Here is a 26,185-nt window from a genome sequence, read left to right on the forward strand (position 1 = left end):
GTGTTAAGCTCTAAGGTCGTTTTTATAAGACAAAATGAGAATAGAGTAAGGTAACGTAATGATAAAATATTATGAATTATGGAAAGGATTTGCTGTGACAATTACTAATCAAGATACAAGAGATGGGAGGAGGAGGAGGTGGTCATGGAAAGAAGGTAATGGAAATGGGAGAATTTGAAAAAGATGGGTTTATTTTTTTCTTTTTCTTCTTATGTTTTTGCTTTTCTCTCTTTTTTGGAATTTTGTCTTTTTGTGTGTGTAATTTTAAAAAATTCTTTTGTTTTAATAAATATCATTTTTTAAAAAATAATAATAAATATCAGGAAAAACTTTCTGTCACTCGGAGCTGTCCGGCAGCAGAACAGATTCCTGGGAAGGTTTCTCAGCAGAGGCTGGATGGTCTAGCTGAGATTCTTGCATCTATAATGAACTCTATCATTCTACCTATGATTCATCTGTTACCGGAAGTGCCGGTCATTCTCCCTCCTCCCTCTGTGCGTCACTCCGCGCATTCCCTCTCTGCCCCGGCCGACTTCCTTCCCTCCCTCCCTTGGGGTCACGTGGCGGCGGCACCAGCTGATCGCCGCTTCCGTTGCCGGCGGCGAGGCTGAGCGAGCGGCGGGCAGGGCGGCTGAGCGGGCGAGGCTGGCAGCGGCGGCGCCCGGGGATGGCAGCCTCGGTGGGGCCGGGGACCCGCACCAAGACCAAGAAGAAGCACTTCGTGCCGCAGCGTGTGAAGGTGCTGCGGTCAGCCGACCCTCTGCTGGGCGTGCTGGGCTGGGGGATCAACCACCAGGTAACGCCTCCCGGTCAGACCCCAGGTTGGGATGGCTCAGTGGGTAGAGCGCGGGACTCGTCATTCAGGGTTGTGAGTTCGAGCCCCACGTTGGGTGAAAGGTTCCTGCATTGCAAGGGGGTTGGGCTAGATGACCGTCGGAATCCCTTCCAATTCTACCCTTGACCCATGTATGTGGCGGGCAGCTACTGAGTTGGGGCGGGGCGAGATCTACTCCTGGTAGGTGGGAGAAGGAAGGAAGGTTCTTGTTTAGGATCCATTCACAAAACTGTCCTGAATTGCAGTAATTTGCATTTTTCTATTGTGATCCACCATGGGATCTTTGGATGAAGGACAGCATACAAATTATTATTATTTACATGCTTAATCTCTCTGTAGCAAAACAACAAGCCCCAAACTCCTTACAGACCATAAGACGTTGTTATGGCACATGCTTTCACCGGCCAGAATCCCCTTCATCACATGCACATAAAGCATTATCCTGATCCAGAGGTATTTGGCAACTTTGGTATCCAACACATTCCTTCCCACCACCACTTGTTACCTCTCTTTCTTTTTATCACTTCACCGTCACCATTCTTCAAGATATAATAGCTTATAGTAGCTGCCCCTCTTCTCTTTTCAGTTAATCTTCCCCAATACCTGGTGCTAAGAATTATTCACTGTGTGAATACACTGGCTAGCAATAATTTCTGCTTTGTTACAGTTTATATTGGCTTTACATTAATGTAGGCACTTCCTCAGCTGTTGTGAACTGTTTTGAATGCGTGTTAGGGAAGTGTAGTATTTGCTTGAAAACGAAGCATTTCAAAGGCAAATAAACAGCATCAATAAGTACATTGGTCAAATCTTGATATTAAACTTATTTCTCCATGTTCTCTGGGGACACTGCTCTTGAAGGCTAGGCTGAAGCAATCATTGTGTTGACACTGAAGGGGTGAACCAACACATTCATCTCTTTCCCCTTTTCTGTCTTGTCCCTTGCTTCCAAATCTGAGGATGAGGACTGCCCACCTGATACTAGGGTGGCTAAGACAGAATCTCAACCATACATCGGACAGGTATCCTATCTGCCATAGTTTCAGGGAGATTTCCCTTATTTACTGCAAGGCTCACCCTTCTTACATGCCTGTGAATAGCCCATGTGCTGCTTCGAAATATGGAGGAGAGACAGGTGTGCTGACCACTTTAGCCTTGCAGTAGAAAAAGAGAACATTTCTTCAGTTGGAAGAGTGTAGTTGCAGGTAGCAGTCTTCTGGTAACCAGATCTGAAACTTTCCCGTATTCATCTGTTGCTCGGTGATAATTTCCTTCTGCCTGGGACTAGCAGGTGGAGTTTTGGAAAGCAGTCAGGTAGCTGCTGTGGGACCTTCTTGAGATCAAACAGGTACCTTGGTTTGTTTTGGTTTGATTATGTGTTTTGTGTCTTCAATTTGTATTTCTATGTTGTGAACCAGCCTGTGATCTTCAGGTGAAAAGCAGTATACAGATATACCGTAAATAAATGAATACCCAGGTATTCTAAACACACTTAACCGAGCAGTAAGCCCCACTGAACACAGTGGAGCCTGCTTCTCAGTGAGTGTGCAAAATATTACTCTTTCAGTCATGTACCTGCAGATTGGCTCTCAAGGAACTCTCTGGGTGAACCTGACATCAAAAAATATTTCCCTCCAATTGAGATCATAATCTTGGAATTTTGCATTAAAGGATTTTCACCAGTGAACAGAAATGAATGAACAAAGAAATAGATGGATTACTTCTCAAAATGTCACTTTTCATTCTCCAAATACCCATCCCCTTCACTTTCTTGCTTTTTCATTTGATTCTTGCAGGGCGTTGGACCCCCTGAGTCCCTTCCAACTCTATGATTCTGTGGCTCTATAAAGCGATAGCTAATGTGGTGCCCTCCAGATGCTGTGGACTACAGTTCCCATGGTCCCTGACTGTTGGTGATGCTAACTGGGGTTGATGGGAGTTGTGGTTCACAATATCTGGAGGGCACCACTTAGGCTATTTCTGGTTGATATCAGCACTTCTTAGTTTTCATCTCTTACCAAACAGTGCCCTTCTCTCCATCAGACTCTCATTTATTGAGACGGTAGTTTGGGGAATCATCAAAGAGACAGAGATGCTGAAATGTCATCAGTTACTCAACATTGACTATCCTGCCATTGTTACTGGACAAATACACTTCTTCTACTGGGACCTGCATAGTTTTTTGCTGTCATTGTTAGGTATCTGTACTGAAGTACCTGAAGATTGCCTTCCCCGTTTCCCCACAATCATTGTTGCACCCAATTCTATGGTTGGTCATCTATTCTCTTAACATTTACCTTTTAGTCTCCCTTGTGGGACTGGGAGGCATGAACAGCGGAGATGTGTTGGGGCTAATAGCTGAACTGTTGCCTTGTGGAATCCTCTTTCCATCCTCCATTCTTGCTGTTTTTATTCTGTGTTTTTGCTCTTGACCTGCTACCAGTATCCTGTGCTAGTCCTTTTCATTAGTGAGTGGTATGCTTTCTCAACCCCATAGAAGCTTTGTTGAGAGTGTTTGTGATGTCAGTTGAGATTATATAAACCCTCTCACCATATTGGGGATTTTTTACAGGACTCTGACTGGCTGAAGATTGATTGGCCAGTTAGGCTCCCTCTCATGCACCCAAAGCTTCTGGCAAAGATTATTTTTAGATAGTAGACGGAACAGCAAAACTGTTATTCACACTTAATTGGGCATAAGCTTCACTAAACACAGTGGGACTTATTTTCAAGAAAACGCTTGTAGGATTGTGCTGCTACTGATTTCTCTCGCCTTTGTCCTTTTTGTCAGATATCTTTTCAATTTTTACTTTAGAATGATTACATGCTGTCTTTTTGATTAAAAAAATCATCCAAGCTGGCTTGCATGTTAAAAGTGCGTCATCAACTGTGACAGAATAAAACACACATATGCACACCCAACCTGAAACTCCTGAAAGGCAATTCAGATGACGCATTCTATACAACATACTGCTATATGTTATATAACACCAGCAGTAAAAGATTCCTACAGCTGAATAATGCTGCCTGTCCACAAGCCACCTGAAACTGTTCTCACAGCACAGCTTTCCAAAATGATTATTGTTGTGGACTTCTCAAGGTCAACAGGTAAGGCTTTCCAGAGTGCCATGCCTTTGTTAAGGCAGTACTTCCCAGGTGACTACATATAGTCTAAAATTCAGGATGGTAGTCAGCATCTTGCTCTTCAGCACCATTATTTTCATATTCCTTGTGACAAGGGGTTCACCAATACTATTTAGCCTTGTTTTGGTCCCATTGGGAGGCATCTTCCATGTAATCCCTTGAAGTGTGGTGTTTCCTGTTCTTTACTGAAATCCCTTGCTGAAGTCTCCTGCGAACTTGCATCTAGGTTCTTTTCTTCGTCTGAGTTAATAGGGGAAGGTATAGAATGAACTTTACATGTCCAAGTATGGCTCAATCAAAATTTACTTACTTTCTCTTTAAGAAGAGGATTTGTGGCTATGAATATGGAGATTTGCGCCAAGTACGCTACATGTAGATTCTTGGTGTTGGCTTCTGTTTCCACAGTTAGAATGCACATGTGATGGACTGACCAGGTCAGTTGGGCCATGAATGTCCTGGTGTGCTCTCATATTAACAAACTGGGATTGAGGGACTCCTTTCCTTGGCTCATAGGAACCTGATTTTGGGCACTGCAAAAGTGTCAATAGTGCAGTGCTATGATAAATGTATTAAAGCATCATGAGTGGAACCTGCAGTTCCTGTAGCACACTCTGCAACATCCTCTGTGACGAGCCTGGCTTCATTTTTCAGCTCCAAAATAACGTCACTCCCCAGACCTTGGAGGTGAAGGGAATTAACCAACACCTGTAGGCCTGAAGTGTGTTTTCTGTAGAACAATAGTGGCATCTCTTTGTGAGATGCTTGCACAGGTTTTAAGCTGTCTGGCTGCATTCCTTTCTTTTCCCTCCCTAAGCTCAACTGACCCTTTCCCTCTGATTCCAACAGTTTTATGACCCCAAAGTATTGGGGGAGGGCGGAGCATATGAGCTCTATGGCACAACACCAGGATAATTCAGATTCCGGAACGAAGGAGGCAGCTGGTATGTGGGCTTCATAGCATGCCCTTCTGCCTTGCAAACTGTCTTGACTGCCGCAAGCATAAGCCTCTTGATGAACAAAAAGCCAGTTTGCTTCCTTCCGTTTTGCCCTTCAGTGCTTCCAAAGTGTGATTGCAAAGCTTGTATTTGTGCCTAAAAATAATATGCTGTGTGGCTCGTGTTCCCTCCCCTTCTCTCTTTTAAGAAACGAGATAAAATAGAATTGGTGAAGTTAAGTCTGCCTTGCGTGTCTTGGGTCCTTTTCACTTGGCCTGGATGGAAACTTTCTGGTAATATATCTTGGCTTAGGCGTTTCCAGATCATTCTAACCTCTTAACTCTGTGTGTGCAGTCTTCTTCTGTATGGCTATTAATGTTGATGGGAGATAGTTTCCATTTTAGAACTGGCTTACTAAATTGCAAGCTGCATTAACTCCTTTAGAAGCATTGACTGTTCTGACCCTCATTCAGTGTTGGGAATGATACCAGAAAAACTTGATAATTATGTATGGAACAGTTTAAATATGCATAGCATCGTACAGTCCCAATCTCTCTCTTTCTTCCTCGCAACAGCCTTACGAAGCAAGTGGTGATTTTTCTTACTGTTTGAGAAAGGAAACTGAAGCAGTCTTTGCCCTTGGATCACACTGGGTTCACTGGCATTAGCAAGGCATTGCCTCCTGACCTCAGTTCACCATCTCTGCTCTCAAACTAAATGACTGCATGTGCAGAATAGCGTTTGTGGGTATAATAATAATAATAATAATAATAATAATAATAATAATAATAATAATGTACAGTCGTACCTTGGAAGTCAAACAGAATCTGTTCAAGAAGTCCATTCAACTTCCAAAACATTCGGAAACCAAAGCGCAGCTGCTGATTGGCTGCAGGACGCTCCTACCACAAATCGGAAGCCACTGAAACTTCCAAAAATAGTTTGCAAATGGGAACAATCACTTTCAGATTTGCAGCATTCGGGAGCCAAAATGTTCGAGAACTAAGGTGTTTGAAAACCAAGGTACGACTGTAATGATATTTATACCCCGCCCATCTGGCTGGGTTTCCCCAGCCACTCTGGGCGGCTCCCAGCAGAATAGTAAAAATACATCAAACATTAAAAACTTCCCTAAACAGAGCTGCCTTCAGATGTCTTCTAAAAGTCAGATAGTTGTTTATTTCCTTAACATCTGATGGGAGGATGTTCCACAGGGCAGGTGCCACAACCTTGTGCAAATAATTTGCCTGATTATTTTGCTGCAGTTACTGTTTACTCTGAAGCATATTGAGTCTTGCAGTTTTTCCCCCACAAAGGATATATCCAAGATTGGTTCATTCCGGTAGGCCCGATAAATAACTTTGATCTTTCCCAGAAACCTGAAGTAAGGAAAAGCTGCTGGACTCCATTGGTTCTGTTGGTGGCTGACAATAACTGGAGTGCTCTCAATTTGAGTCTAGTCCAAAGGCACATGACGCAGTTCTGCGGTTTTGAAGCCAAGTAGGTCAGGCCCTTTTAGGTATTTTGATGGGAGACTGCATGGGAACTGTATGTAAACAGCTATGAACTCTTTGGAGGGAAAGTGAAGTGGAAGTGGAATAAATTCATGAGGAATAGTGTACTGCAGGGATCAGGAATATGGACGAACTCCATCACCCTTGCCCATGGTGCCTGAGGGTGCTGGGAGTTGAAGCCCAACATCAACATCTGGAGGACCACAACTGCTCCCTCTTTGGTGCTATGTATGCAGGGTCCTCACACCATATTCAGCATTAGTCAGTATATGATACCTACTATTTGGTTCTCTCTACTCAGTCATCCATGTGTATTATGTACCCACTGACTTTGCCTATGCAGTCTGTATGCTGTGATTCTGGGGCAGCACAGAGAACATGCAGAATCCAGTGGGATTCAACTTCCTGAATATCTAACTTTTATTATTTGTAAAGACAAGTTTCTAGACCCTATGGTTGCAATTACATTCTTGAAAATGTGTAGGTGATGCCTGTGGAAATAACAGAAGCCAGCCAAGTCTTCCTGTGGCCAAGTGCAGAGCTTCCATGTCCTCCAACAGACTTTTTTTTCTTACCTTTTCCCCTCTCTCTCTCACTGGCAAAGACAGAACATTTTTGTTTTGTTTTTATTTTTTTACCATTTTTTTGCGGTTTAAATTTACAAAACAAGAGATTGAGCAAATTTGCTTGATTTGTGTAATTTATACGTGTTGCAGACTTGAACACTTCATTCCATAATTTTTTATTTAAAATGATATTTATTAAAAGTTTAGAAATTACAGAAAAAAGAGAAAAGGACAACAAGAAAAAAGAAAAAAGAAAAACAACACAACAATGCAGCAAAAAAGAAACAAAGAAAAGAAAAAAAGCTAAAACACGCATCCAATATTCTATATCTTTACCTTTCCTTTACTTGTTTCATCGACCTCCTCACACCTCCCTTTTTTTTGTATTCTAGTTCAATTCACTCATTCAGCAAATTCTTCCCATCTTTCTCAATTTTTTTTCTATAATTAATCTTAACGGTCTAACCTTAAATTTTTCGTTTTAACCCGTTATCAATCAGCTTTTACTTAATTCTTTGTTGCATTTCTACTAAAACCATATAACTTCATTCCAGCATCCTTCTAACACTCATTAATTTTACAATGTTCCTGTAAGTATACTTTAAATTTTTTCCAATCTTCTTCCACCGACTCTTCTCCCTGGTCTCGGATTCTGCCAGTCATTTCCGCCAGTTCCACGTAGTCCACACTTCATTCCATAATACACAATCCCCAGCAAAGCAGGTATCACAGCCCCCCCCCCCCAAACAAGACATGCTGGATGCTAGCAGCCGGTCAACTCATACTTATCACTTCAGCTTAGGACTGGTTTTAAAGTTACCTCAGCACTGCAGCTTCCGCTGCAGGAGAAAGGCCTGTGGCGACTGAAATTCAGGCTCGCCCCTCAGTATTGCCATCTCCCTTGCCAGCAAACAGTCTCTCCCACAGAGGCCAGGCCCAGATATGTATGCCGATAAGTCACCTTCACTCATCTCTCCATGATCATATTAATACAGATCACGTCCTGATCTTTTGTAGCAGCCCAGGCTGCTGGTACATTTTCCATGTTTTTCCTGGCTTGTGAACTGGAGGGTGCTTGAAAGAAACTCCCTGTGGGAGATCCACTCTTCTAAATGTGGAAGCCTACACAACAATCAGTTTGATGCTTCTCTTTGGACTCGTTCTCATAATCAAGTTTCAGAGGTGATTAACTCCAGACTGTTATCACAGAGTTTTTATTCTGGGATAATGCCATGAACAAGAATTGACAGTCCACTTTGGCCATAGCTCCTGAGTTAGTGACAGATCCCTAAAAACTGCCTTGCTGGGTCAGCCAAAAGGTCTTCCTAGCCTGGGATTCTGTCTCCTGCAGTGGCAAGCTAGGTGCCCCTAAGGAAAACTCACTGGAGGAGCACAATGTGGGGGGAAACTTCCTGAGAGATGCTGGTACTTGGGGTGATGAATGTGGGCATAACGTTTGAAACACGCCCTCTACCCTTCTGATTGGACATCCCTTCTAAATGCTATCTAGAACAAAGGAAACTGTGAGCTGTGGTGGATGGGCTTGTGAGGAACAGAAAGATAGATGTATGGGCAAAGGGTGACCTCAGGGCAGCAGGGTGGGGTCAGTGATGGCAAAAAAACCATGGATCCTTAAGACTTTTTTAAGGCATCTCCTCCAAACCACCATCAAATTGAACCTGCCATTGGTTTCTGTGGCTTGCATTGTAACCTCCCCCCAGCTATCCAGCACTTATTGCAGCCACTATAGCACGTGGGTTTGTTCCAAGGGTCCATGTTTTGTGCCATGATGGCCCTGACAGGTGCTGAATATGTGATTTTTACAGGCCATTCCATGGAGGTAGGCAGGGCTTTTTTTTAGCCAGAACTCGGTTCCCGCACCTCTCAGGTGGGTGCCATTGCCATTTGAAGAGAACAAGAGAGGTGTTCGTGGTGAGTTCCAGCACCTATTTTTCTAGAAAAATAGCACTGGAGATAGGTATGATATTTCTTTTGATGGTGGCTTGGAGTAAATCCCAGGTAAAAATTATGCATATACAAGAAAATCCATTTTTCAACCCTACAGTCTTCCTTTCCCATGCTTTGAGGCAACCTATTTTGTGACTATTTGACCCCCTGGACTAAAGCAATATTTTCTTCAGCGCTCTTAATCCTCACCATAACCTTCCTCCTTGGTTGTCTCCATCTGAAGCCCATTGTCTTGATGGCGGTTCCCTGCTATGAATCTCTAGCTTAGTCTTCCTAGGCTAATCCTGTCTGAACTGCTGTATTAACTTTGTTGATAACCCAAATGTTCTTGAATGCTCTTCATGTAAGTATGTACTGTATACATTTTCACAGGTTCTTGGTGCAACTTTGAACTTAATTTATAGTTGGTTGTACGCCACGCTAGGACCGCATGAAGCTGCCTTAGAAAGATGCCTTGCAGTGCGCCAGGCCACTGGTTAGTCAAGCTCAGGACTGCCTATGCCAACTCGTAGCAGTTCTCCAGGATTTCAGACCAGGATCTTTCCCACCTGTGCCTGGAAGTGCCAGAGATTGAATCTGAGACCTGCTGTGTGCAAAGCAGGTGTGCTGGTACCCCTGAGCCATGGCCCTTTGCCAAAGGTCCATCCTGCTGATATGCTTTGACAGGCTTCCTCAAACTCGGCCCTCCAGATGTTTCTGGCCTACAACTCCCATGATCCCTAGCTAGCAGGACCACTGGTCAGGGATGATGGGAATTGTAGTCTCAAAACATCTGGAGGGCCGAGTTTGAGGAAGCCTGTGCTTGGAGAAACTAACAGCATAGCTTTAGTGCCCAAGTCTTAGGTTGCAAATGGCATGGCATTCGGCCGGATGTCACTTCCTCCGGGGGTCTTGGTAGACAAGAACTCTCCTCTCAAGGCCTTGCCTTGGTGCTATTACATTCTCCTGACATGTGCTGCTTCGTAGAAGAGAAGCCAGTGGCTTCACATTTGCTTTCCTTCTTTAGATCAATGAACTGAGTCAAGTTCCCCAACCAGTGATGCTGCTCCCTGATGACTTCAAAGCGAATTCTAAAATAAAGGTGAACAATCATCTCTTCAACAGGTGAGGACCGGTGGTGCATATGTCTAGGAGCAGAAAGGCACATAGTCTTCCTAGCCCAACTTCAGATTCCACCCCTGCTGCTTGAGATCCATTAACTGGAAATGCAAGGTATTAGGCTTGGGATCTTCAGCCATGATGGCTATGTATTACCTCCACTATCAGAGGCAGTATACCTCTATATACCTGTTGCTTGGGATCATGAGCAGGAGGGAGCTGTAGTGCTCAACTCTTGCTTGTGGGCTTCCCTCAGGCATCTGTGAGAAAAGACTGCAGATGCTAAACCGCTAGACGAAGAGACTCGCGGAACGGATTAATTTCGTCTTGCGAGGCACCACTGTATACCTGTTGCTTGGGATCATGAGCAGGAGAGAGCTGTAGTACTCGACTCTTGCTTGTGGGCTTCCCTCAGGCATCTGTGAGAAAAGACTGCAGATGCTGTATCCTAGGGACATAGTTCCTCCGAGTGCACATGCTATAATATAGGGGAAGCTAACATAGGTTATTGTATTTTAGTGTTTTGTTGGAAGCCGCCCAGAGCGGCTGGGGAAACCCAGCCAGATGGGTGGGGTATAAATAATAAATTATTATTATTATTATTATTATTATTATTACAGTGGTACCCCGCAAGACGAACGCCTCGGAAGACGAAAAACTCGCTAGACGAAGGAGTTTTTCGTTTTCTTAGCCGTTTCGCAAGACGCATTTCCCTATGGGCTTGCTTCGCAAAACGAAGCTTGCCCCGCAAGCTCCGGGGATAGCGGGGAAGCGCAGCGCGTCTTCCCCGCTGTCCCCGGACCTCTTTTGAAGCAAGGGGCAGCGGGGAGAAGATCGCTTCTCCCCGTTGCCAGCCCTGCAATCTCCGGGGACAGAGGAGAAGGCGCGTGCGCCTTCCCCTCTCTCCCCCCCTTTTGAACCAAGGGGCGGCAACGGGGAGAAGCGATTCTCCCCGCTGCCCCTTCCCTTGCTTTAAAACAGGTCCGGGAACAGAGGGGAAGGCGCGCGCGCCTTCCCCTCTGTCCCCGGAGATTGCGGGGCAGGCAACGGGGAGAAGCAATCTTTTCCTCGCCGCCCCTTGCTTTAAACAGGTCCGGGGACAGAGGGGAAGGCGCGCGGCGCTTCCCCTCTGTCCCCGGACGGTCTCCATAGGAACGCATTGATTGATTTTCAGTGCATTCCTATGGGAAACCGTGCTTTGCAAGACGAAAAACTCGCAAGAAGAAAAAACTTGCGGAATGAATTAATTTCGTCTTGCGAGGCACCACTGTATTATTATATAGCCCCCTCCAACTCTCACCATAAGTCAGCTATTAGCAACACTCTCGTTTTAAGAGCATAGCCTGCACATGGGTGACAGTGTAGGTGTCTAGTTATCCTATGACTGTGCCACAGGGGAGGGCAAGTGTTTTCTGTTAAGGGCCTCATACCTTCAGGATAACTGGTCGGGGACTGCAGGTTAGCGATGGATGGAGGGCACTCCAAAAATGTTATGGATTATTGAACCTGAATGACGGCTGCCCTTCTTCCATCTTTACCTTTGCTCAGAATTTCCAGTCCCCTGCCAGCCTACTCTTGGGAAGAGTAGTAAGCCCCACCTGGTTTGAAAAGTTTACTCTCAAATAACTTACAGATATTATTGTTTTTAATTCAGCAGACCATTGCAGCTACTGCTCTAGAAAGCATGTGAAAATAATTCTTTTCTGACTTTTCTGACTAGTGTGACCACACACAGAGAGAGCAGAAACCAAGAAGAAAACGTCTTTTTCCCAAGCTTTGATACCAGGAAAAAAGATTTGTTAAACACATCAGTTTATTTCTATCAAATAATATATGGCCCCTTTTATTCTGAATCCACACAGGAAGAGAGGGGTGAGGGTGGGGAAACAGCTTTTAAAGCTATGGAAATTCAGGAGGAAGGTAGGACCTCTGATGGGATGGAAGGATGGGGTGGTGTCAGAAGATGTTCGGAGCTGCATGTGGCCACAGGTTACCCACTTCTGTTGTAGCACTCCAGAAAGGCCAGCAATTGCCTGATTTGAACCTTCCTCCAGGAAAAGTACAAAAAAATTGAATAGCGCGTGCAAAGCTGGACAAAAAAATCATTTCCCTCTCACACGCTGTCCCCTCTGCCTGGTATTTAATGCTTAGTATTAAAGGAAGATTGTTCTGCCTGTCTGGTCATGAGACCATTTGCATAATAATGGAGGATTACACCCTGTGGTAGAGGATACTAATGGGCAGGGGATTATGGGGCTTGGGTCGCAGATTACTGAGATAATGCCCAGATTGACTTGGTAGCTATTACTAGGCCTTGCTCACTTGTCAGAAAAACTGGCCTACTGGTAAAGAAGCAGAAGGAGCTTGGTTATGTATAAGATTGGGTTGTAATGGGTTGCTTCTGATGGAGAGCTGGTCCCATCTACAGCAGGAGAAGGTAAGGCCTGGACCACAAACATAGCAGAGCCTGAGGTGATGGTCTGGGCTGTACCACTTCAGACTGCTGCAAGGTGGGTAGAATCAAACTTCATCATGCTTCTTTATTTGCTGAAACCAAAACCCACCCTGAAAGTAGAAACTAGCGCAACAGGGAGTGAATAGGCTGGGCTGTAGTCTTCACTGATGTGCTAGGTTCTTATTTTTGTGTTCAAGTGGGGAGGCTTTTTTGTTTTGGTTTTTTCATGGAGGTGCATTCAGAAATGTGATTCCCCCCACCCCCAGCTCTAGTTCACCTCCCTCCTCCCGCTCACCCTGCTGCATGTGCAGTCCGCGTTTTGGAGTAGCAGCTAACTCTGTCACCCGACTCTTGCAGAGAAAACCTGCCCAGCCATTTCAAATTCAAGGAATACTGCCCACAGGTCTTCCGCAATCTTCGCGAACGTTTCAGCATTGATGACCAGGATTATCAGGTATGTCTTACACTTCAGACTCTTACAAGCCTGCACAAAACTTTAGGTACTCAGCTGTAGTGTGCATGCAGTATCTCTGCCTCCGACCCCCTTACTGCTGTCATGTACTGGACTTCTTGAAAGCCTTCTTGCCCAAGGCACCCTTGTTGTGGAACTCCTTTCCCAGAGATGCCCTCCAGACCTGCTTTTGGAGAAATTGCTGATGCTTTTCCCGTTAGGCTTCTGCTGTTTTAGAAGAAAGCTAATGAGCAGGTGTTTTCTCACTGGGTTCATTCAGATTTTATAGTTGCTGTTATTATATATTCAGGTTTTATAGTTTTGTGATGTTGTTCAGGTTTTATAGGTTTTTTTAGTACAGTATGTATCTGCTAGTTTTAAATTTAAAATTATGCACAACTTCAGTAATTTGTTTTTTCGAACACTGAGAATGCTGGTTCGAAAGCAAGTATGAAATTCAGCTAATAAATCATAGTGTACACTTCCAGTGTGGAGCTAATTGGGAGGGTTATAAATTGCTCAGCTGGATACACTGCAGGAAGATTGCCGCATAAGGCGCAATCATAGGCTACTAAGCAGCTCACTGGAGGCATTGGTTGCAGGCATGTTCCCTTGAGAGAAATTGATGTCTGAGGTGGGATAAGGCCAGTGTTCTCACTGCAGCCATAGATTACTGCCTTTGTTCCTGAATTTGCTTGCCCAGGCACTGAGGTGGTTATGACTCCTGTTACAAATACAGTGGTGCCTCGCAAGACGGAAAACTCGCTAGACAAAAGAGTTTTCCGTTTTGGAGGTGCTCCGCAAAACTAATTTCCTATGGGCTTGCTTCGCAAGACGACAATGTCTTGCGAGTTCCTGTTGGTTTTTTTCCCTCCCCCCCCCTTTTTCTAAGCCGCTAAGCCGCTTATCAGCTGATCCGATCAGCAGATAAGCCGCTAAAAGCAGCTAAAAGCCGCTAATAGCGCTAATCCGCTAATCCGTCAATGGCCTTGCTTCGCAAGACGAAAAAACCGCTAGACGAAGAGAATCACAGAACGGATTCTTTTCGTCTTGCGAGGCACCACTGTAGCCAGTTGGGTACTGATTTGTGTATGAACACCCAATGGGAGTTGGAAGGCTTAAGATAATGAGCTATTAATTACAAAGTCCCCACTCTGAACATTACCTCTGCCATGAACTGCTCTCTAGATGACCCCGCTCTCGTCTGCATTGTGAGGGTAGTTAGTGGGGCTGGCCTACTGCATATAAAATGGTTGCAAGATAAGATGTGACAAATGGATGTTTGTGACTAGTGATGTTAAATTCTTGTGAATAATCTTTTGGAGAACATTATTGAGAATATTCTTGATTAATGAGAATATTAAGAGAATTTTCATTTAAAATAGGAGAATATTCTTTTTAATGCATTGAAAATGATATAATTAGTTAATATACATGTTTGTTCATGGGTAAACTTGTTCAGATGGCAACCAAAAACTGTACAGATACTTTTATTCAATGGGGCAATGCAGTGAATTCACATTCTTTGATTTTTTGCACCAAACTTGAAATTGAAAATTCTCCATGAATGACTCACATTAACCACTAAGCCTGCCACTAACTGTATATTTACCATCAAATTTGAATTCTAATTATATTATGTATGTATGAAATGTAGCTTTTAAAGGAATAATAAAAAATGGTACTGCAAAACCAGTTACTGGCACTAAATAAAAACATAGAAACGTCAACTGTTTAAATCAAGGCCACCTCACATGTTGTTACACATAATTGTATAGGCCTAGGTATTTTAAGTGTATAAAGCATTAAAGCTACTTTCTTTTTTTAAAAAAACACACACTGTATGGCCAAGGGTATACAATTGCTAAGAATAAGATCACACCAAAATAGAAAAAAGGCTATCACATATAGTTGAAATACATACGGATTCAAATGTTCATCAAATTAAATGAATGGCATTTTTAAAACTTAAAAAAATAAAAAATTCTGTATCTCACATTTCAGAACTGCTAATGGTGAATGACACATTGCCCAGTAATGTAACTGGATCAAAAAAATATTATTCACTACTTACACTGGCAATATCACAGCTTGACTTATTATTTACTAGATTTTTTCAATGTTGGTTATAAAACTGGTTCTTACATTAGAATTTACAGTTTGTGGAGAAGATTCTCCGGAGAATTTTCTAGCAGAAAATATTCTCAAGAATATTTGCATTCTCGAGAATATTCTCACCTCACATCGCTATTTGTGACTTGTATTCTCTCTATTTGGAAGAGGGAAAGATTAGCAGATGAGAGATCACAATAGAAGGGGAAAGAGCCCCCAGCAGCTCCCACAGACCCCTTGAACTGGCCATTTCTCTCTGCATATTTTAACCCTCCAAGTTTCCTTTTCTTTAAGAGAGCCAGAGGGTGAGACTAACAAAGCATCATTTGAGTGTACCCTCTTTAATGTGTTCTTGGTCTGGTTTCCATCATGAGAGCAAGGGTAACAAGCATGGTGCCTTCCAGATGTTGTGGACTACAGTTTCCATCAGCCCCAGCTAGCATGACCTAATGGTCAGTTTTGTGGTCCAAAAACATCCAGAGGGCACCACTCTGGCTTTGCACAGAAGCAAACTGAAGCAAGCAGCAGAATCTCTTTCCTGGACTTCATAAATATTATTGATCACTCAGTTAGTAGAACATGAGACTCTTAATCTCAGAGTTGTGGGTTTGAGCCCCACGTTGGGCAGAAAGATTCCTGCATTGCAGGGGGTTGGACTAGATGACCCTTGTAAAAGGTAAAGGGACCCCTGACCATTAGGTCCAGTCATGGCCGACTCTGGGGTTGTGGCATTCATCTCGCTTTATTGGCTGCAGGAACTGGCGTACAGCTTCCGGGTCATGTGGCCAGCATGACTAAGCTGCTTCTGGCAAACCAGAACAGTGCTTGGAAACGCCGTTTACCTTCCCGCCAGAGTGGTACCTATTTATCTACTTGCACTTTGACATGCTTTCGAACTGCTAGGTTGGAAGGAGCTGGGACCGAGCAACGAGAGCTCACCCCGTCACAGAGATTTGAACCGCTGACCTTCTGATCGGCAAGCCCTAGGCTCTGTGGTTTAACCCACAGCGCCACCTGCGTCCCTAGATGGTCCTTGTGGTCCCTTCCAAATCAATGATTCTATCACTTAGCATTTCCTGCACCACCCCATTTCCCTAAGGAACGGCTTCCTTGAGGGTGGCTGTCAAAGAGGCAATGCCACAGGGGAAGTGACCTTTTGAGGGAAGATCTGGAGCCCAGAAGTTTTGTTCAGCTTTTTGCTACTCCATAGCCAGGGAAGGTTTATCTTTAACTCCCGTGTTGCCCACCCTTATCAAAAAGATAAATCAGCCATGCCAGGGTCATCGGTACAGAGCCTTGTTGTCATTGGTTCATTCTGACTTCTTCAGGTCTCGCTGACACGCAGTCCGCCCACTTATGAGATTGAGGGTGGGGGGCGCTTCCTCCTGTCCTACGACAGAACGTTGGTGATCAAGGAGATCTCCAGTGAAGATGTGGCTGACGTGCATAGCCTTCTGTCTCACTACCACCAGGTAAGACGTGAAGGCAAGAGGGCTTCTTTGTATGGGGTTGTAGGCATGTGGACTCTGACTTGGAGCGTAAAATAAGTTCACTTGGAGGATGCTCATGGAAGCAAAGGGCCACCTGTGCCTCACCCCACATCTGTTCAGTAAGGCCCATTCATCCTCCAGAGTGACTTCTTGGTGTGCAGGTAGCTGCACGACGGGAGGCGGGGACAGGAAGTGGTCTGTCTTTCTGTGAACTTTTTAAAATTACCGTATTTTTTGCTCTATAAGACTCACTTTTTCCCTCCTAAAAAGTAAGGGGAAATGTGTGTGCGTCTTATGGAGTGAATGCAGGCTGCGCAGCTATCACAGAAGCCAGAACAGCAAGAGGGATTGTTGCTTTAACTGCGCAGCGATCCCTCTTGCTGTTCAGGCTTCTGAGATTCAGAATTATTTTTTCTTGTTTTCCTCCTCCAAAAACTAGGTGCGTCTTGTGGTCTGGTGCGTCTTATAGAGCAAAAAATGCGGTAACTTGGGATCCAAACCTCCAAACCAATCCCCACGAGAATATAATAAATAACAGTAAATATAAAATCTTAGTGCACTGAAGAGCAAAACTTAAGCGAATTAAGCAAGTTTGCGCAGCTCTTTCTGCTAGCCATGAACAGGGAAAGGGGCTTCAGGGTTCTGCGTAGCTCCTGCCCCCTGACCACTGGAAGTTGTTTTCCGTTTCTCACCTACAACTGAGATCTGATCAGGCATTACTGCATGCTGTCAAGCTTCTCTCCATAGCCTTAGGAGCAATTTTCAAAAGGAAAAATACTGAAAGCTGACATTTAAGGAATGCTGAGTGCCTGCTAGCTAAGAACAACATCAGTGTTGTTTGTAAAGCACCTCACAGATGTGGGCACTGTACAGAAGTTCAAAACACAAAATAGGCCCTGTCCTCAGGCTACCAAGTTCTTCATTTGGGCCATCTAATAATAGATGGAAGGAATACATTGAGACCTGTTCATCAGTATTGATATGGAAGCATTCCATTTGACAGCCATGTTGGTCCACTAGGATGAAAAAATCCAAACAGCAACATTATTGCAGTACCTGGTGGACTAAAAAGTTTGCTCACTACTTTGTGAATTCTATTTTGTTCTGTTAAAGTAGTGAGCAAAGTTTTGAGTCCACCAGGACTCTTTTTCAGATTACATAGTAAGCGTTTATAAAAAAATGTGGTGAAGAATATTGCTGGCCATGATGAAAAGCCCTCGTTTATACTTTATGATAGCTTTAGGATGAATTGTAATAATAATAATTTTATTATTTATACCCTTCCCATCTGGCTTTGTTTCCCCAGCTCCTCTGGGCAGCTTCTAGCACATATAAAAACATAATAAAATGTCAAACATTAAAACTTCTTGATACAGTGCTGCCTTCAGATGTAGTCTAAAAGTTGTGTAGGTCTTTATCTCCTTGACATCTGATGGGAGCGCGTTCCACAGGGATGGCACCACTGCTGAGAAGGCCCTCTGCCTGGTTCCCTGTAACTTCACACCAGCTTCCTTAGGTTAGGTTATGGTGCAAAACAGATTGCAGGTGGATGTGTTCTGGGGTGAAGAAAACAATGGCTACTCTCCTTTAAAAAAGAAAATCAAAATATTGCTGATTTTTTAATATGTGTCTCTGGTGCTAACCAGCATGCACAGGACTCATAAGGCAGAGTGGAGAAGTAAAGAAAAGCATGGCAATGTCTGTATTAGCAAGGCCAGAGATTAATTACAGATGATGCACTAGGAAAACAGTGACTGGATTTTCGCTGTCTGCCTCTGTGTGAGTGGATGGGTGGGTATTAGTCCTCCTTGAGCCGCTGTGGTGGAAGATCTAGAGTGCCTTTTAAATCTAGGCTGGGTATACTTGGTGCTCAAGAAAAGACGTGGTCTTGTGATCAAGAGAGGATGGAGGTTAGTGAAGAGGGAGTAGGACCCAAAGAACTGGATAGCAAGCTAAGTGCTGAGGAATAGTCCTCATTGGCAAAGGATAGCTAGCTGAGTCTGTTGCAGCCTGACCAATGAAAGCCCCAACAAGCCAAAATGCAGGAGAATTGTGGTTTGGGGACTGGGACTCCAACTGAGAAGATTAGGATTCCATTTCTGGATTTGCCTTCCTGAAGTCATCCTCCTACTGTGCATAAGTCTTGTCTAAGCTTTTGGTGATCTTTGTTCTGGGCCCACTAGTGCAGTACTTCCTGAACCTCTTGTTTCCTTCTTCCAGTACATTGTGAAGTGTCATGGGAGCACCCTCCTGCCTCAGTTCTTGGGTATGTACCGGCTCAGTGTGGACAACGAGGAGAGCTACATGCTGGTCATGAGGAACATGTTCAGCCACAGGCTCACCGTGCACAGGAAGTACGATCTGAAGGTAATGGGTAGTGGAGGGCAGGCGGGAAGTGTGCGCCAAGGCTGGATCTAGACACATCAAAGAAGTGTTTCAGTTAAACGCGTTGCAAACTTTGCATGAGAAATCAGGTTAGCAAAAACAGAACTCCACAGCGCCATCTGGTGTCACAGTGTTAGAATGCATAAACAACACATATAAAGTGATTTTTCTTTGCCAATGTAGCTGAGTCCCAAGTCTTTGGTCCTGTTTGTCCATCTTTTTCTCCCTCATTTGCCCATGTATGTGCATGATGTTTGCTCTGGAAATCTCCAGAGCTTTACCGATTAGCTGTGGAAGTTGCAATATGTAATGCGTGGTAGTTGTGTCTAAAATGCTAATATGTCAGACAGAGCAGTGCTGGGTTTTTGCACCAGAGAAAAAGGTTGTCATGGAATTATGTCACCAGTTTCTTATTATTGGCCCATATTTATTCAAATGTTTGCAATCTCCCCTCTTGGCACGCCTGGTTTTCAGAAGATGCTTGAGTAGATGGTGTCATTATACACTTTAGTCGCCAGGTGGCACTGGATATAGTTGTATCTAGGTGGAGTCAGTAATTGCCTGTGTGTCTTCTGTTCTTCTTTTTAAAAGGCCATAAAGTTATTATCTAGCTTTCTGGCACTGTATGCCTTCCATGACATTACTGAATTTCAGGTCATCCTCGCTTTGCCATGAGAGTACAGAGCCAGGGCAGGGGATATAAAGGAAATATGAAATCAGGCAGGAAGCTGGAAAACACAGTGCTGAGTTGCAGCATCCAGGTTTTCTCCTGAAAAGCCTTGTTTGCAAAGAATTCAGCGCCTCTCTTCTCCATCTGTAAAATAGACATGATAGTCACTACATAGTTGTGAAAACATATGAGCATGCGTGGAACTGTTTATAAAAAGATTTCGCATGCACTTTTCAGCATCAGGTCCCAGAGCGTGTTAAAACAATCTAAAATTCAGTCATCTGAACTTTAGCTGTTGGAAACAGTTCAAAAATGAAACAGAGTCACTGAAATAGGGTGGGTCCTGTGACTGATTTGCACCATTCCCACCTGCTGTGTGATGTGGCACCCACAGAGGCCATTGTTCAGTGGCAAGGTGTGCGATTTGCACCCACAAGCTCCCTGCTTCAGCCCTCCATCTCTTTTAATTATCTCTGGTAGCAGGAATGAGACAGACATTTGCTTGTAAGACATGAGAAATTGGCTCAATTCAGGTGATCATTTCTCTGCTTATTGAGATGCTGTTAGTTCCAGGCAGAGTTTTTGGCTGGATGTAATTGCAGCCTGATGGGTTCATGTGTACTGTAGGCACAAGTTTGGCTTCCTCCAAGGCAAGTGTGGGGAACCTCTGACCCTGAGCCAGCCATTGCCTGCCAAGCCATTCCCCCTCCCCAAACCATGTGCACCCATCAACTGATGGGTGGGAGAACAAGGTTTCATTCTGTACTGGCTGCACAATCCTGTTCTCAGCAGGCTAGGCAGCAAGATTTGAGTGGAGCAAGATTTGGGGATTTAAAAGGGAAGGAGGAGACTTGGCAAAAGAGTCCCCTTCTCTTAAGTCGCCTCCCACTTTCCTTTTAAGAGCAGCGCAAAAGGGATTTTGACAGGTGGGCAGCCCCACTTGCCTGTCAAGATTTGACCCGTGAAGCAGATCCTGATAAAGGTCTGGCCCATGGAGCCAAAAAGGTTTCCCACCACTGCTCCAAAGGGAGCAAGACAAGTTCAAGCACAAGTTCAGATTCTGGTAAGGCAAAATTCAAGCAAAGCAAAAGTCAAGTTCCTGGAAGGCAAAGTCAAATAAACTGGGTAGCACCCTGCATAGTTGCGCCTGAAGCTCAACCTGAGAGGCATATGAGCAGACTCAAATATTGCTTCAATAAAACAGTGAACAGGGTGGTGATACAATGACTACTGCCATCGACACAATATCTGTAAACAAACAATAAAAGTCCGTAAAAATGGCAAAAGTAGTTTCTTTCCCAAATAGGTTTTATCTTAAACAATAGCAAACGCAGTAATAAAGAGTCCACTTGTAATATACCAGTGGTTCAGCGCTCAGACGTTGTTCTGGTAATCCTACGTTTCGTTGCTAAAGAGCTTAGTCTTCAAGCTTTGTAGTAAATAATATAGAAGAGAAGGCAGTATGTAAATGGCTTAAAGCAGGGGTATATCTGTCCCCATCTGCGTGTTTCCTTCGGGAGGAGCATAGAAAGAGGACGGCGTCCTTCACTTTGTTAAACCTCCTTCAAATATTGCTTCAGTAACCTTCAAACCTGGACTTAAACAGAGGCACAGCTTTGTCCGGGTGACTAGCTCTGGCTCTGGTCAGTGAAGCATCTTCACTTGGCAGGGCCATGGCTTCCATAGCCATTAACCCTGGCTCTGCAGAGGAAGGCTGCGCTTCTCCTGAACTGTACTCTAAGGGCAACAACGTGACTTCCGCAGGCTAGTGGCTTGCCAATGAAACAGAGAAAAAAGCAGTATTTAAAAATGTTGAATGACTGAATAAATAGCTTGTTCCTTCAGCTCTCCTATCGTGAGCTGCCTGAGGCTTTCCTGCCTACTTGCAGTCCCCTTACAACAACAGCCTCTCCTCTTTGGCTTGCAGCCCCAGTTCCAAACTCTCCTCTTCGGGACATCCTTAGTCCTCATTCCCACCTGAAATGAAGCCTGTGTGTGTGCAAAGGCTTTTGCTTCTATTTGTTCCTCGTATCTCCTTTTCCCTCCCTCCCCACCCAACCAGGGTGCCTAAATATAGATCATAAGCTGCTTGGAGCAAAGGAATGGCTTTTGCTTATGCTGCTCTGGAAAGCACCCTTCACACTGATAAATAGCTCCATCTCCAAGGCAGGAATCCTTCGCTTCCCTCTTAGTTTGATGGTGTATCACTTCTAAAGTCAGATAAATTTTGGTTTGCGCCGGGCAGAAAGTTCCCTTTTGGGCTTCCACCAACCATCTTGATCAAGCCAATTAAAACATATTTGGCTGAGTTGCATCTCCCAAGAAGGGCATCCGCTTCTGATTTGAAGGAAGCACGTAAGAGAGGACCCATTCCTCCTTCCTTGACAATCTGAAGGCTCCTGCCAGCCTGCTGAGCACATTCTCATTCCACAGCCCTCCTTGTGTCCTTGCCCGGCAGAAGCATTGCCCAGCATTAGGCGGACAGTTAAAATAGGTTGTGGTACAGACCTTCTCTGATAGGTCTGTGCTTCACTCTCTGCTCCCTCTCCCAATGCCTATTAAGCAACATGTGGCTTGCTGTGCTGATTAAATGTTCTGATATTGCAGTGAAATGGCCCCCTCAGGGAATTTGTTCAGTACATGGACAGTATCAAACTCAGGGTCTCTCTCTCTCTCTCTCTCTCTCTTTCTCTCTCTCTCTTTCTCTCTCTCTCTCTCTCTCTCTCTCTCTCTCTGTATGTCTGTGTGTGTGTGTGTGTGTGTTGGAAAACCAAGTTAGGAGAATGAGATGAATCATGTCTGCCCCTATATTCCTTCAGCCTGGCTGCACATCATTAAACTGACCCAGAGCAAGGTTACATAGATCTTTTATAGTGGAGTTAACTAGGCCCTTGTTTGCAGTTACAAACATTTTAGAAGATGCGGCTGGAGGGCTGAACTGCAATGAGGGCCACAGTATAAAAGCAGCTTTTGCTGAAGGGCCACAGCTAAGGTGCTTATTATAAAGGAATGCAGTTGGAGTAACTTGGGTATGTTGTTAATCAACCTGGATGGTTGATTATTTACTTATTAAATTTCTATACAGCTCTTCGTCTGAGGACCGCAGGGCAGTATACAGTATAAAAACATGAAAATACATAACATGGTAACAAAAACAAACAATACACCCACCTGCCCACACAGTTTAAAAGGCCATATATTGTTTAATTAGTCAAAGACCTGGAAGAAGAGGAATATTTTTGCCTGGTGCCTAAAGATATATAATGAAGGTGCCGGGCGAATCTTCCTAGGGAGCTCAGTCCACAAGTGGGAACCACTGCAGAAAATGTCTGTTCTTGTGTTGCTGCCTCTGGGCCTCACGCGGAGGAGGCACACAAAAAAGGGCCTCAGAGGTCGGTTCATATGGGGTGAGGCGGTCCTTGAGGTATCGTGGTCCTGAGCCATTTTAGGCTTTCTAGGTCAAAACCAGCACTTTGAACTGGGCCTGGAAGCGAATCGGCAGCCAGTGCAGTCGGTCTAGGATGACAAAATAGGCATTGCCTGTGATGTTTTCAAAATAGGATATCTCCTTTCAGGGCAAAAGACTGGATTTAACCCACTGAGTTGCTTCCCCTTCTGATGCCCAGGCTCTGCTGTTTGTCAGCTGCACCTTGAGGGCCGGCAATGTGCTAGGTGCTGCACAGAACATAGCAGCAATGTAGCCCTGGTTGAGAAGACAGATGCTGTGGCCTTCAGTGGAATGCTGCAGCGTGGAGTGTTTCTGTTCTGTGTCCTCCTGCAGGACAACTCATATTCTATTCTCCCTCTCGTGTTGTTTCCCCCTCCCAGTCCCTGCCCACAAGCAGCCAGTCAGCATTCTGTGGCCACTGAGCATGCTTGGACCTCATTGTGTTGTTATGCCCCCCCATTTTTTGGTGTGTTTTTTTTAATAGTTCTTGTGCAAGCCTTTGGGGTTCCCCCAGACCTGCTGATACCTCCATTCTGTACTTACATCAGGCTGCAAGTACCATTGCATCCTTAAGCCTGAAACAACAGCCTTGTATAATTTTTGCGTTTTGAAAAATGCCAAGAAAGGTTTCCATCCTAGCATCTGAAGTCTTATTTAAAAACAAACAAACAAGCAGCAGCAGCAACTCAGCTGCTTTACTGCCCAAGCAGAGCTTTTGCAGCAGGTGAGACCTACCTAGGTTCATATTTTGGCTCCATCAAAAACTCTCTGGGTAGCCTTGGCAAGTCATGCCTCCTCAGCCTCCTGCCCTCCTCCTATGAAGTGGGAGAGAATATAATTGCTTGCCTTATATGGTTAAAATGAATAGTCTGTAATTTGCACGGTGAAGGGTGTTATGCAGAGTGCCATCGCCGCTGTTTATGTTGCAGCCTTTTGATTCCAGACTGTGCCCTCTGCCTATCTGGATGGAGACGCAGAGATTTCTTGCATCTGAACTGGTGCCTCTGTGGTCGGCAGATGGTGGAGGACAGCGTCCGTAGGTCTTATCTTGCCCATTGTAATAGCCCCTGGGGACAGAATTATGGCAGGTATCTCTGTGAAACTCAGTAACAGAAACAGTTTGAACAATATTGTTTTTATCTCTCATCTGGTCAAGGCAGGACAACATCATAATGTATAAAAACACTGCTTTTACTGTTACTATTACTTGGATTTCTTACCCACCCTTTGCCATCAGGACCCAGGGTGTATCACAACACTATAAAAATAAAATATCAAAGTCAGTTGTTTAAAATACACATACTATGAAGAATAGAACATTGTGGTGTAGAAAATCAGAGAATTATATTTAGTAAAATGATACTCTTTTGGAGAGCACTTGAGGTACTTTTTAGCTTAGAGACATAGACCTCATTCCCCCTCCCCCTCCAATAATGATCTTTTGGTTTCCAGCTTGTTTAACTGGTGCTTATGCAAACGCTGTGGGCTGGATTCAACCAAGGGGTCCTGGTAGCAGAAGCCAGTGCTAGCACAGTGGGGCTTTCCCCACACTCCTCTTCCTCTGTGCCCCTTGCGCCTCACTAATCTGCCTTGGGGGGAACCCCCAGAACAGCACATGGAGGAAAGAGAGGGAAGATTGTTTTGTCGAGCCCTGATGGAACAATCTCCTTAGCAGAGCACCCATTGATTTCAGACCTGCCCTGAAAGCCATGTCCATTTGTGTTTATGACCCATGCTTCTTAATGTTTGTGTTTCTGCTTTTTTTTCCAGGGCTCCCTGGTATCCCGTGAAGCTAGTGATAAAGAGAAGGTAATTTGAGATTATGGCTTTTGGGTGAAAGGTGGTGGCTCTCCCTCTGTTTTGATGTGTTGTGAAGTGATTTTTGGCTTGCTGGCTTAAACCTCAAGGTGATGATGGACCTCTTTGCAAAGGAAGATAGAGGCATGACCTGAGAGCATATTTATCTCTTTAAAAAATTAGGCAAGGGCATATATGCATTTACATTGCACTCCTGGTATCTGCATGTGCTAGGCAGAATAAACAGACCTTGACTAAACTAGAAGAAGTGGAGACTATGGAGGCTTAAAATATGCGCAAAGGGGCATTACTGGCGAGTTGTTTCCTTGGAATAAGTTTGCAGGATTAATGTTTGCATTGACGTCAAATTCCAGGGTGTTGAAAATGGAGATCAAGAGGGGAGGGGCTATAACTCAGTGGTGGAGCATGTGATGTGAATGCAGAATATCCCAAGTTGAATTCCTGGTATCGCCGGTTTAAAAAAGGTTCCAGTAGCAGGGGATGGAAAAGGACCTTAAAAAGCAGTTGTCACAGGCAATTCCAGGCTTAGGTGGACCAGTGGTTGGCAGCATCTTATGGAACTAAGTAGCATTTAACATTATAGTCAGGACTTCTGTGGGCTGTGATTCTGTTGGAAGCCCAGCAGAAGAATGTAGAAATGGGCAACAGAATTCAGCTTCCTGAAAATCCTTTTGAGGCACCCTCAAAAGAGTGAGAGGCAGTAGGAGGCAGGGGGTAATTCTGCAGTGATCTCCTGGCCAGGAGATTTATTGCATAATAAAAGTCCATGTTGTTCTTGAAAGTGATCTTGCTAAAAACAGGGAGTTAGTTACGTTTTATTATTTATTTAAAATAGTTAGATGGTGCCCCATAACCATGTTCTGCGAGGGCTTGCAAGAAGGTTGAAAGCAAAATTCAAAAATGCTTCTTCCTTGTTTTGGCTCTGGTTCTGCCCTCCAAGTCTAGATTCAGCCAGCTGTTGACTCAGCTCCCATGCCTCCTCTTCATTTGAAATATGTTTCTGTTCCTTTCTAGGGCAAGGAACTACCAACCCTCAAGGACATTGACTTTCGAAACATGAACCAGAAAGTGTATGTTGACGAAGAAGCCAAGAGAGATTTCATGGAGAAATTAAAGAGAGATGTGGAGGTACTGTGGCTTAGGAGGCTAGCCCTGATACAGGCACAGCAAGAAAGGAGCAGCTGGTCAATGCATATCAGTAGGAAATGATCTGCAGGCACAGAAAGGGATTTATTGACAGAACAGGGACTTTTGCGGGAACTACACAGCCATGCTTTGAAACAGGCTCCGTTTTTG

The 26,185-nt window shown here is 44.4% G+C and overlaps 1 protein-coding gene across 3 annotated transcripts in view; it reads left to right on the forward strand.

The window, feature by feature from the left end:
* Nucleotides 1–608: 608 nt before the first annotated feature.
* Nucleotides 609–26,185, forward strand: part of PIP4K2C (phosphatidylinositol-5-phosphate 4-kinase type 2 gamma) — a 35,035-nt gene continuing 9,458 nt past the window's right edge. The window contains exons 1-8 of one of the 3 annotated variants that reach the window (XM_082208695.1): nt 3,810–3,943; nt 4,826–4,920; nt 9,969–10,066; nt 12,873–12,969; nt 16,407–16,550; nt 18,789–18,935; nt 24,842–24,880; nt 25,904–26,017. In XM_082208695.1, coding sequence (XP_082064821.1) covers nt 10,002–10,066; nt 12,873–12,969; nt 16,407–16,550; nt 18,789–18,935; nt 24,842–24,880; nt 25,904–26,017 — 606 coding nt within the window. In that variant the 5' untranslated portion in view covers nt 3,810–3,943; nt 4,826–4,920; nt 9,969–10,001. Of the gene's footprint in view, nt 797–3,809; nt 3,944–4,825; nt 4,921–5,122; nt 5,208–9,968; nt 10,067–12,872; nt 12,970–16,406; nt 16,551–18,788; nt 18,936–24,841; nt 24,881–25,903; nt 26,018–26,185 lie in introns of those variants that run through there. The other 2 variants (XM_082208694.1, XM_082208696.1) reach the window with 2 other exon arrangements.

Source organism: Podarcis vaucheri (genome assembly GCF_965113315.1).
Source record: "Podarcis vaucheri genome assembly, chromosome: 2".
Taxonomy (NCBI): Eukaryota; Metazoa; Chordata; class Lepidosauria; order Squamata; family Lacertidae; genus Podarcis; species Podarcis vaucheri.